The following is a 13,697-nucleotide window of genomic DNA, read 5'->3' as shown; positions in this document are numbered from 1 at the left end:
GTAAGATTATATTTTAATCTCAAATTCTTGTGTAAATTTACATATATTTTTATAAGAATTGTCTATGCTTAGGTCTGGAAGACATCCATATACTCGAAATATGCTTAAATTAGTGTATGCTTATTTCCTTCAATATGCTTGGTTGTGCTTAAAAAATTTGCAAACTGAGGCTTTATAATGGGTAGATTTAAAAAAAGCATTGTTACTCAACACAACAGGTAAAACATTTTAACTGAAATGAACATCCTGCTTTTTTGGTTGAATTTTAGGTAAAGAATGGGTCGAACAAAGAAATCGTACGATAACAAAAGCTACTGCAAACGGTACCGCCAAAAGGATCCAGAAAAATACCGTAAAGATGATGCAGATCGTAAACGTTACCAACGGTATTTAAAGAAAGTGAATAACCCCGAGCTGTATGCTGAGCTTAAGAAAAAGAACCGAGACAGGATGCGGTTATCCCGGGAATTAAAGAAGCGTGCTGCTCAAGAACCTGCGCCCGACCCTGAACCTGAGAGCGCTTTTTCATCAAAACAATCAAAGTATCGCAGTCTGAAGCGTGCAGAAATAAACTTGCCAAATTCACCAAACAAAAAAATGGAGGTCATCGGGTCACTTGCTAAGAAGTACAAGCTGCGCAATGCTTTATCGAAAAAGAAAGGGAGAAAGTACGAGGATCTAAGTGAAGAACAGGTCGAATGGTTGAAGGACTTCCTGGAACGTTCAGACATGACCTATATCAATCCAGGGAAAAAAGACCATGTTTACATTGGTAAGATCGATGGTGTGTCCCAATATGTGCAAAAGCAATATCTTTTGTGGACACTTCGAGACACTCTGGACATTATCAATGGTAATGACGAAATAAGAAGGGAAAAGAGGAATGAGAATAGCTTCCAGGACATGTTTGGGAAAAAACTTTCTTTTGCAAGACTGTACAACTTTTTTAAAGTTCATAAGCAATATGTTTGGAACAGAGATATTGCCGAGTCCTCCTGCCTGTGTGAGGTTTGCGAGAATGCTTGCTTACTTGCAAAAGGAGTCAATAAAAGTTTGAAATTGAAGCTTCCAACAAACCCCCATGATCTTGTCGAGAAGTACTCCTGTGGTAGAGAATCTAACTGTATGAACAACCAATGTAAAAATTGTGATGTCCCCCATTGGGAATGTGATGAATCAAGTGATATTGGATCAGACAATGACGAATCGGATACCTCGGCTGATAGTTCCAGCAGCGAAGACGAATCAGACAAAACCATCACTTTTTACCGCTGGGGAAAGACTGGGCGAACTCAGAAGATTCAAGTCACGATGGACAAAGACGAAGCTTGGGAAACATGGTGTATGGTCATTAAAGATCTGAAAGGCCACATTTACCGAAAAAGAAAGCAGGTACCTAAGCTAATTTTATTTTCAAATCAAAACTAAAGACATAATTGTAAAGGCTTTCATTCTGTAACACACTAAGTTTTTGTGTGTTACAGAAGGACAAAAAAAAGATATCCATTCATTCCAAGTCATCGTTTGCTCTCCGAAGAAATTATTTCATGTCGTTTCTGTCTGTAAAAATTTAAGAGAATTGATATTTGAGTGCTGACCCAGATATCCCTGGAGCGGATTATTCAGATTGGTGAAGTGCCGAGACTGTGGACTGGTTGATTAATGACGATTATTGTCATATTTGATTTTCTTAGGTTGAGTTCTACAATGACTTGAAGCAAAATCTGAAACCAAATGAAGCCATTATTCAGGTCGATTACAGCGAAGGATACAAGAATAGAAACCAAGACGAAATACAGTCTGCGTACTTCGGCCACGAGACTTTCAGCATTTTCACGGCGTGTGGATACTTCCGTCCCAACGATACTTTTGACCTCGAGAAGGTTCCACTGACAATTGTCAGTGAAACAAACGAGCACTCACGCATTGCATCATTCACTTGCGTTTCAAAGATCATCGATTGTGTCGAGGACCGGCTGCCACTTCGATACACTTTGAAGAAGGTGTATTTGTGGAGTGATGGGTGTTCGTCGAAATTTCGCTCGCGGTTCACATTTGCACTGCTACCTAAACTGCATCCTGATAAGCTGATAGAGTGGCACTACAACGAGCCCTCTCATGGCAAAGGCCCTATGGATGGAGTTGGTGAAACGATAAAAAATAAAGTCTTTCGAGAGGTCAAATCGTTGCGAATTGTTGTCAACTCGCCACGAGACTTCGCCGATCATGCAAATCGCCTCTGTGAGTCGGTGACTACAGTGTACCTGCCAAAAAGTGATTTTTTTGAAGAGCCCCAGGAAATTGGAGAAGCACCATACATAAACGGGACTCTAACGATCCACAAGACCATCCGTAAAGTAAATCGCATTCTTGGAATTTTATCGTCTATCGTCCGACGAACAACCATTTTTTACCCAATACTACAGGAAGGCCAACGATCCCGTAGTCTGTGGTCATAAAACATCTGCTGACGGTCCAAACATCTGTGCCCAATGTTCAAAGAAGTACAGTGATGGTGAAGAATGGATGGAGTGTCCCTCCTGCAAACAGTGGTACTGTACTGATGAGTGCTTTTCAGTTTAAAGTTCCGGGCTTTCTTCTGTCGAACGCACATTTTTATTTCGATGTAGATAGTACTTTTGAGCATTTGCGAAAGAAATTCCGAAAATAAAGTATTATAATACACAACTATCCACTATCAATCGTTTTTTTTTACTCTAGCAATGAAAATTTCTTGGAGTTTGGCTCCACCAACTTTTCTAAAAATTCTGTCGGACGCACAACTTTCTTAATCTTCAGTTTACAATGTAATGGGAAGAGATCTTTAAACAAATTTTATGGACTGATAATTGTAACCGTTTAAAGGTTTGAAAGGCCAAAAGTTTTCATTAAAATACAAAGTTTGCCTGACAAGCATAATTTTTGTGCGCCCGACATGTGCATCCGACAGAAAAAATTGTTCTGTTGTATGGAGGAATAAAAACTCTGCCTTAACTTTAGGTAAGAAGTCCATTTTCTATCGCGTGCGTCCGACAGACTTGAATTTGACTTCACTGAAAAAAGCTGTAAAGAGCTTGATTCTTGGAAAGTTCGCTATTAAAGAGAACCCATTAGTCCTTATTTATAATAATAAGCTTTGAACCTAACTCATAACTAATTTTTATTCAACTCTGTCAGAAGTATCGATTGTGCATCCGACAGAATTTTCAATTAAAAAACAGCGCGCACAGAATCTTCAACCCAAACATTCAGATTCCAGAGTGACAAATACTTAGCGTGGCCTCCTTTTCCGGCCCAGGGTTAACTTCAACGTCGCCGGATAAAATAAGGCAAAGAAATATGAATATAAAAAGTAGGTTTTGTAGGGTATATAAGCCAGAAGAATAACCAAGCTTACCATGGTATTTCAAATGTAAGTTATTAAAACATCCAATGCATGCTCTGTGCTGTCTAAGACTTACACCCATAACATCCTGCTATGTTCAACAACCCTCAAACAACATGACAAAAAACAACTGCTGTCGTTATGCTCTATACATAAAAAAATAACACAGGTGCCGTGGTATAGTGGTAGTCGACCTTGGCTTCTGTGCAGGGGCCACGGTTCGATTCCCACTCACGGCAGTTCACTTGGCAAGTGAACGTTCCTTCGCCCGGGTCAACCCATGCCATGTGAGGGGAATTGGGTAGTCAGTTCAAGGTGCTGACGGGACGCTCATTAGTAAGCGTCTATAGTTACGAGAATAGGCCTCTAAAGCCTCCTGCAACTCAACCAAATAGAAATAGAAATAAAACAGAAAAAATTACATTAAAACAATAAAATAATAATGTAGTGACACTCATGAATGTCATAAAATCTATTAATAACACCAGGAATGCGTAAAAAAGCATTTTATCTGTGTAAGAAAAGGGTAATTAATTGATTCAAATAAAAAATACTGTAGAACGAGAAATTGATTTTTGTTAAAAAAGAAAGGTTTTCTAGATTTGTGAGAAAAAAACAAACTTTGTAAGAGCGAGAAATGATTCAACCAAAGAATATTGTTTTTATAACTTTAAGTTGTGTAGTTTTGGGACTTTTCTTAGCCTCTTGTTGGGGTGTTGGATGGGCTCATTGGAAAGTCATAAATTACGAAAAGACTACCAACGGTAATTTCTTTATCGCCTTTGTCGCTCCTTGTACGCGGAACCTACTTTCTTTCAAGGAAATTGAACACGACTTTCAGCAAAAATTATGAAAAATATTCAATTCGTCTAGCAAACAAACAATCGCTCTATTTAGGTCTATTTTTTAGATTACTGAGCTTATTATATTGTTTCTACAGTGCATATTTTCTTCCAAAGATATTGCCTTTTAACCCGGGGGGGAGTACTACCCTTGTCGACCGACAGGGGTGCTCCGCTGAGGTTCGAAAATTGGACCCTACGTGGGACTCGAAATTTGCGAAAAAAGTGACCCTGAATGGGACTGAAATTCCAAAGTTTTCTCAAATTTTCTACTTTTTCCCCAAATTTTCCAAAAATAGGCACCCTACGAGGGACTGATTTTTCTATTTTGGTGTTTTTGCGACCCTACATGGGACTCGTGGAGGTTAAAAAAGGTACCCTGACCATCGGAGCATCCCCGTAACCCATCTTACCCTAGTACCCCCCCTCCGGGCCTTTTAACAAATCATTAACCTTTCCAGCGCGCAACATTTTTTGACAAATGTGAAAATTGACATAAAAGCTTGTAACTTGAGAATTAGACAATGGCTTTGGTACTTTTGAAAATATATTTTTATACTCTTTCTAAAAGCATTTATGTCCTTTTGAATCAAGTGATCAGGAGTTATAGCTTTAAGTCTGGGACTTGGTATATACACGTCTGTCGGGTTGGAATGATTGAGATTAAAATATTTCTTGATTTTATGTTTCAGTCTCAATTGGCATTTGGGAAGAATGTGTTTGGAAAACGAAAGTCAAAGAATGTAATGGTCTACCAGAAGAATTGACAAACATCAAATATACCAGAGGATGTGCGATGCTTGCTGTTTTCACTAGTTTTCTCACCTTCGTCTTCTCTCTGGCAGCAGCAAGCAATGGTGGTAGTAATGTTGCTTGGACTTATTTCTGCATTGGTTTGATCTTTGCTGTTACAGTGTGTTTAGGGATAATATCAGGAGCCACTTTCACAATTGATTTCGAACATTTTAAAAACGTGAAACACATAAGCTATGTCAACTATGGATGGGCATACACTTTGAATTGGGTTGGAACTATTGTTGCATTTTTAACTACTATTTTATCATGCTCTGTTACTTTTGCTGAGAGAAATACAGTATCTTATGCAACAATAACGGTTTGATAGAAAAGTTTAGCCTGTTCTGGGTGTTTTGGGTATAAATTCAACAATAATAGCATACCGTCGCGAATGTAAAAATAGACATTGATTTTTAAGTTTGACTGAAATTCAATCCCATCAGCCTTTGCGTTTATTACGCTTGCACGCAAATTACACTCAATTACAAAGAACAAGTGATAACTTTCACGACTTTTGAATTAAGACGAAAATGATTGTGGGATTGAATTTCGGTCAAATGAGAAAAGTAATAATCATGACGTTTACACGACGAAGCGCTATTGTAATATTTTTACGAAAAAAGGTATCAAAGTTTCATATTAAGGGAGTGGTCAGAAAGTATCTACTAGGGGGGGGGGTCGGAGGATCAGGTGGGGTTCGAAATTTTTCAAAGGTTTAGGAGGGATATTTTCAATGCGAAATATTTTTGGGCAACTCAAGAGATATAACTTCACGTCAAATTTTATGGCTTCACATTTGCAGATATAACTTATTAATCAGTGAGTTAGAGTGTAGGGGGGGTTTAGCAATGGGGGGAGTGGTTTTGAAAAAACATTTTCAAGGTTAGGGCTGCGAATTTTTTTGATTTTTTGAAATATCATCCACTCCCCCTAGTAGATACTTTCTGACTACAGTATGTGGCCCCCAAAACGGCGATCAAATTTGAAATTGCGTATTTCCAGTGAGTGAACGATTCTGACAATTAACAAAATTGATGATGATGATTTTTTTTCGGTCAGGCAAATGTCTCGTATTGGAGGTTCTAGTCTTGACCCCTAAGCCTACGCGAGATTGAAGCGTTTGGGTAAACGAGACAAAACTCCAAAAAAGCTGGTGTTTTAAAGCGCTTCCGTGCGATCGAAATATCTCTGTTTGTGACGGACTGATTATGGGATGGTTGACTTTCTGGACTGTATTTTCACTGTTAAATCTCTGTTGACAGCAAGTTTGTTTTCTATGATTTGCCACTATGTTAATCAAATGACTTTGAAGGTTCGGTAAAAAGATTGCCGGATTGCTGTCCCATGTTTTGTCAGACTGTCCAAAGTTAGAGCCCTTGACGGTACAAATCCACTTTGTAGTCATTGCATTTTCAGGCAAAGTTATGATGCCTAAAGCACTGTCTGAAATTATTTTTTTATATGGATTATTAGTTATCAGTGCTCAATTCTGTTTGGTGGAAAAGCTTTCAACTTCCCAACAGAAAAAGTACTGTCATAAAAATTATAATAATAATATTTCGAGATGTTTTTACTTTATCATTAAATATATAAAATTTGTAAAAAATTTGCTTTAGCCAAATATTTTTATGCTTGAAAATAGTTTTTAAATTCTATTTTGTTGGATAATTTTGGTGTGGTAAAGATAAGAAAAACATAACATGAAGTCAAGTCAAAATACTCTCAAACACTCAAACATGTTTATGTATAATTTTACTTTTTACCTATTTCCCAACCCAAAATCTACCTATCATACTCAACTGAGGCTTAAAGTGAACAGAAAAAGTTTTTCTACGAAAAGTAATAGCCCAAATAAAGCATATACAGTACAAAAGTTCATAGGCTATAGGCCAAAGACTGAGGCCGAGATAATTGAAAATTCTCCAAACGTTTCATGTTTGGAAGAGGTTTTTTCTTGAAATCCAATAAAAGTTCCAACATAAATCCAATCTCTTTTTCCTATTTTTTGCTGGTAAAAAGAAGGGGGAGTCTCACTGTTTTCTTACCAAATGTCTGCGAATGCCGCCTAAAAACGAAAGCGGAAGTAGTTTTTGTCCCTACAAGCTGCGCACGGCAGCGCAGCGAGTGGCTCCAGAATTTGGCTAATGATAACTTATCACGTTTGTTTAACCTACGCGGAGCGCTTAATAACTACTTGTGGTATAAAAAAGGGAATTTCCCACAGAAGGGAATTTCCTGGATTCATTAATTCTCTAGGAAAAAGACTTAATACCGGGCTACCATTTAACCGGTTAATCATTTAACCGGTATAAGAAGAGTGACCCACAAGTGCGCAAACTTGTGAGCTATTTGTCAAACTATATTTAGGCGTGAAGCTGACTATATTTAAGCGAGAAGCTATGAATGCTATCCTGGGTCGCTTTAGTATGGAAGCCCAAATGCACTAAAAATATCGTAAACCTAGGTTTGTGCTTTAAAACTTGGGTTTACGCTTCGTAAACCTAGGTTTGTGCTTTAGAACTTGGGTTTACGCTTTGTAAACCTAGGTTTGCGGGATTAAGGCTTTTTACTTACTAGGTTTACACGACTAACCAATCGATGCTCGTTCTTTCCTGAACCTATTATTCTCGTATTTCTGACCAATAGGAACTAAAAAGCAAATTATAAAACTGGAAACCACATATATTCCAATAAACAGACATTTCACAGACAAGATTGTGAAACCAGAATTACCCACCACCAGATTTTTGAAAGCGCACATGAGGTTTGTGTATTTTTTATAGCCATACTAGAAGTCAGGAAATAGACCGCCATGTTTTTTTGCACTTCCAGATATGTCTTAGACATTATGTTACCATTGGCCAATTAGATTGCTTGTCACATCCAGTATCTTCTTCGTTTGCTATGAATTGATCTGGTCAGCAATTTCAACAAGGTTAGAGGACTATATGCTATTATTCAAAACTACTCAGGTAGTCAAACTGTAAACCTAGGTTTACAAAGCGCAAACCCAAGTTTTAAAATATGAACCTAGCTTTACGGGGCGTAAACCCAGGTTTGCAAATCGTAAACCTAGGTTTTAAAGCATAAACCCAGATTTACAGGGCGTAAACCTAGGTTTTTAAGCATAAACCGCCTAGGTTTACGAAGCGCAAACCTAGGTTTGTGATACTTTTGTTCATTTGGGCTTCCGTACTTTAGGCTCCCTGCGGTTGCAATAAAAGAAAAACGCAGAAAGAAGTAGACTGGAGTCGTTTGTAATGCGTGTAATACAGTAGTATAGGCGTTATATGATAATACGATAATTGTTACGGGATAATATTAGTTTGTATAAACGACTGGAAGAATCCGGTGTTCCGGCATTATAGAATCCCCGGCTAGCTACGCAGAAACTTGCGTAGCGAGAAAACAAAGGGTTTTTTCTGAAAACAAAAGCAAGCTTTTCTCGGACGGGGGTGCTTCCGTAAGAATTTGGCGCGCGAAAGGTAAGGAGAAATTAATTTTTGATCAAGCAACAACAAACTCTCAAAACAAAATGAAAGACGAAAAAAAAAATAATTTTAACACACAACAAATCAACACACATTTTTTTTCAAGAAAAGTTTATTTTTGAGTGGGAAAAAATTATAATTGCAATCTTGACATGACACTTTTCTTTTGTTTGGAATTAGTTTAAAAAAACGAGAAAAATTTTTCGAGAGAGAAAATTGTTGTGTGTTCTGATTTCTCCTTTTATGTGTTTCGACCAATGGTATGCGTCTCGATTGTTTTTTCTAAACCAATCAAATCGATTTACGAAATCAAAACAAACCGTTTTTTTCCGAACAAGCCCCCTAGATATTTTTTTCATTAACAATAGCAAACAAATATTAAGCTTTTGGCTTGCACAAAGGTTTCTAGACGACTAAAATTTGGTCCCTCCATTTCTACTATATCTGAATTAGTCGTCTAACTTGCTAGACTAAGAAAGAAGAGAAAAATATCAAACTTTCAGAAAATTGAATGGAAATAATAATGGAATTTCAATCATGTTCGAAATTTATTGAGATTTTAGTGTATTTTAACATATTTCAGAATTTAAAGTTCGGGCGAGAATTGCTATTTTAGCACTTCCACTTTCTTTCATTGAATATTTCGATTTTGGAGCGGTTCTGTAGTTTAAACGCGCTTAAAAGCGCTTAAAAACATTTGCGGTGTTTGAAATTTCGCAGGGAAATGCCCTTTGTCTCAAATATTTTGTCCATGATTGTAGAAAAATGGAGATAATGGAAAACAAGAACTTGTTAAGTATAGTAAGACACCTATCAGTTTTTTTTTGCTAAAGTTACAGTTTGAAATAAATTCCCGGGGAGATGTGAGCAAATTCAGTTGTTAGGCAAGTGCGTTTATGAGTGTATGTAATGATAGGAAACATGATATAAACATTTCGAGATTACGCAATCTTTTCCCATACCCGAGACCAGGGCTAAAACTCATCAAATACCTTATCGGGAAAAACTTCGTCGGGGAAAAGTGACGAAATTTTTGCCAAGTGACGAATATTTTTCCCCGACGAACATTTTTCCCGACATAAATTTTCCCCGACGAAGTTTTCCCCGATGAGGTAACGTCCAAATAAAAACGACGATGATGTTCGCCCTGGAATCGAAACGTGTTTATGAAATTCGATTTAGTTTCGTAGCAGATTGTGAGGATTATAAAAACATTGCCAAGACTATAATTGATTTTTAAGTGATGAAATTCTTGCTGTTTTAAATACGTCTAATTACCTAACATACTTCTTGTAGGGAAAAACCTCCCTGCAGGCGAGTTATCTGCGCCAAGCGTTAAACAAGCAGCAAAATATCATAAACTAGACTGTGAAAAAAGTTTAACGCTTGGATTTCCAGGCTAAGTAAAACTAACAAAAAAATAGTTTCACTTTAGATAATTTTCTTGAAACAAATACAATAAATGTGATTTATCTAATTATCCTTTGGAAATACAAGACATATTCTCTAACCTAATTTTCCTTTGAAAATACAAGAAAATGTTTTAATCATAATGTTCCATTTAACCCTTAAAACCGTATACATCAGACATGGGCTATGTAGGAGGGCGAAGCCCTCCTGTAATGCCCAGTTTGAGTTAGAAATCGCCATTTTTGGTCTAACTCGTAGAAATTGGATTGGGCTTTATGTTTAAGCAAAAAAAATTCAAAAGTGAGTCTTTTCAGCGAGATTTTAAGCTAAAAATACAAAAAAATGCAAAAATGCACTTTTTTAAGATTTCGACTGTTTTTTTTACCATTTTTGGTCAACGAGTGATCCAAGAACCTCCAAATTTGGTCCTGATTAACTTGATTCTGTCCTGCAGAATTAATTTGAAGTTTTACCACTGGGCCCTACCTAAATTCTACCCCGCTCTACCTAAATCGGGCGGCTCCGAAGGCGCCTAAAAGAAAGAGGAGACTTTCAGCTATCCAACAGACTATAAATGAGCTTCTAACTCCTTCTAGCGATTTTCATTTAAAAAACTTAGAAAAAAATGACCGCGGCACTTAAAGGGTTAATATACAAGAACATTTTCATTAATTTTGTAAAAACAAGAAATCATCAAAATCAGACGGTTGGTGTTTTTTTAATTAGCTTTGAATTTCATTCTCAACAAACTGTAGAAATAAACCTATATGAAATTCTAAACTTTCGGTAATACTATTAATATTAATTCGGTAAACTGTCAATCATTCACCAGCATGTCAATCAAAGCATAAACATTCTTAGCGGTTCTATGTAATGGCACTCCAGACTCTGAATCTGGTGATCCGAGCTCAAGTCCCGGTAGAACCTGAAATCTATCATTTATGATTTTTTTCTATCGAATGATAGCTATACTCAATACTCCTACCTCAAAAGTCAATCTCATAAAAGGATATGGTACCCTAGCCTAGATATCCAGGCTGTAAACTATTTCACAGCCTAGTTTTTGATATTTTATGTTCTGGTTTCAGGCTGGTCTCCCTAGAGCGTTTTACATTCTCATATGAGAGTGCAGTCCACTTGTTTGCGCTCACTTCGCTAAAGCCGTAAAGATTGGACATGGTTCGGAGCAATTCTGAAACAAAAAAGGATAATCTTGAAAAAAAAGAAAACAGAGGTAAGTTCATTCTCCGAGAAAACATGGTCGGATGGTTGGTCATGATAATCCAGATAATGCATGCAAAGTTGTTTGTGGACTCTGATGTAATCTTCGGATGTTTTAAATGGTTTTAGATCTTGTATAGACAGGAGAACTGTCCTGTATTTTTATGTACTTCTCAGTAATTTCTGAAATCTGAGGCTCAGATTCTTCTTAATTTGTTTATAGGTTTTGGCCAAATTTCAGCCTCGTATTCTTATGAAATTGTTCTTATAAAAAACGTGTAAGACAAGGCACGGATGTCACTCTAAGTAGACTGTAAATCACTCCCTTGACACATTTGTTAGCATTTGAAATAATTTTGTCTCAGATGAGAGGTCACTCTTAACAAAAATTTTTGTAAGGCTAAAATCATTCCTTTTGAACGCAAATTTAACTCTATGTGTTCGTTTTGCTGCGTTGAAATGTACCTTAATGAAAGTTATGGCTAGTTCTGAAATTTTTAGCTTGGATATCCAGGCTAATGGTACCCCTGCCTCGAATATCAATAGCGAGTTTATGTATTCGAGATAAATCGAGGGGGACGGTATAAGGCAAAGCTGACATGGGGCCGAAATCGCCGTCGACTTTGCTCGACGACGGTAAAACCAACAAGATACCGTCTTCTGTTTAGGCCAGCAAAGACGATATAGAGCCGTACATCATCAACTATCGACTTTGTTTTACGTCGACTTCATTTACCGTAATATCATTTGAAGGAATGAATTATAGTTTCATTTCCCTACTTTACCAACGGATTTTTCTTTTAAATTGAATGGAAAACGATTTGAAGGAATAAACGGGATTATTTTTTTAATCAGAGCTGATTCCATACCTTTGCATTGGAGGATTAAGTCGTCTTTCTCGACCACTGAGATGGCTATCAAAATATATCATAAGAAGTGTTATTCTTGACTGTTTAGAAAAAAGTTGTCTTTTACGACGTCTGGGATCGCCGCTGATATTGTTATTATGGCTGAATCACATTGTTTTCAAGTTAGAAAATTCAGTGGGGACGAACGGGGACGAACAAAAAATAGCACAATATTTTGCAGTCAGGATTTGTTTATTTGTTTATACAATTTTACACGAGTAATGAAACTAAGAAAATGTAAACTGGGAATATTTATGCAAATGAAAATAAATTAATCTACAAAATCGACCCTAAAATGGAAAATCTTTTCAAACTTACCCTCTGCATATAAACGACTGGACATTCATTTCCTTTGTATTTTTGTAGAAAGCTACCCTTCTCAACAAGTCTTTATCTATATATCATACCAAAGATATCAGAGACAAAATCATCGTCAGCTTGTCAAAACTCCGACTAAATTTCTAAATTTTGAATCAAAAGTATGAAATATAGACGGGGGGTCCAAATAAGCAGGAGGAGGAAGAAAATCTTCGGGGGGGGATAGAATAAGAGGTGGGGGTAATTTGAAGACAGAATTTTTTTTAACTGATATCAATTTCAACAACAAAAAAGAAACTTTAACAAATGAACACGTAAAATAAGAACCAATACTAACAAAAAGGAAAATTTTAACAAGTAAGGTTTATCTACACTGTAATGAAATATTGAACTATTCGAATTTAATTAGCGGGGGGGGGGTCTTAATAAGAGCGGGGGGATGGTTTTTTATTTCTCTTAACAATTAGCGTGGGGGACGTCTATTCGGGAGACAAGAGTATGGGATTATAAAATTATGATATTCTTATGGCACAGGCTCTCAAATTTGGCATACTATGTTTTTCCAGTCACACAAAAAAAAATTATTGGAGCGACAAAAGTGATTCAAAAGTATACATGCAGTTAAAATTCTCCATTTCAGTGTTGACGAAATACAAGAATAATTCGAGAATAATTCTTTTGTGAATTACGAGTAATCTTCAAGCTCTATCAATCCTGTTTAGCTAAGTGATTCAAAGAAATAAAATTGTGACGGAATATTGTAGCTTTTTTATAGCAAATTGGATATACAGGCGGGAACGAAACTCGCTTCAAAAAAATAATAGAAGATAGACGTCCAGTCATTAATATATTCATGCCCTCTGTCAATCATTACTATACAGAATCCTAACATAACCACGGAGGTTCCAATATCTGCTAAGTTCCTTGCCCAGCTGGTACAAAACGTTGTTTAAACGTTCAAATAACGTTATTTGGACGTTATGGATGTCAAATGGACGTTGTTTTGACGTTGTGTACCGGCTGGGTGATTATACCCTGGTATTGGATGATGTTCTCGCAGTAAACATTGATAGAAAAATTTCATGTCGGATTGAATTATATAGGTGAGGTATATGCACATAACCATTTTAATAAAAAAATCTTTTAATGATCAAACACCTTATAAAAATTGAATTGTAATCCCAACGTTTTTAAAAATCTATTGATAAACCCAATAACAGCCATTGTGAGCTTTCTCATTCTCAGGTGTTACTTCTGGCATCCTAAGTGCTCCGGGTGGTCCTGTTTTTTTCGTTCGACTGTCATAGAGTGAAATAAGAGCCAAAAA

At 36.7% G+C, this 13,697-nt stretch overlaps 1 protein-coding gene across 1 annotated transcript; it reads left to right on the top strand.

The window, feature by feature from the left end:
• The first annotated feature begins 276 nt into the window (after positions 1-276).
• Positions 277-2,459, top strand: LOC136803895 (uncharacterized). The gene is made up of 2 exons (XM_067060621.1): positions 277-1,392; positions 1,695-2,459. Exons 1-2 carry the CDS (start codon positions 277-279, stop codon positions 2,457-2,459), a joined length of 1,881 nt encoding a protein of 626 aa, XP_066916722.1.
• Positions 2,460-13,697: the final 11,238 nt, after the last annotated feature.

The sequence above is a fragment of the Clytia hemisphaerica genome, unplaced genomic scaffold (assembly GCF_902728285.1).
Source record: "Clytia hemisphaerica strain Z4C2 unplaced genomic scaffold, Clytia hemisphaerica genome assembly, whole genome shotgun sequence".
NCBI lineage: Eukaryota > Metazoa > Cnidaria > Hydrozoa > Leptothecata > Clytiidae > Clytia > Clytia hemisphaerica.
Note: the sequence above shows the minus strand (reverse complement) of the source record. Positions and strands in the feature narration are given on the sequence as shown.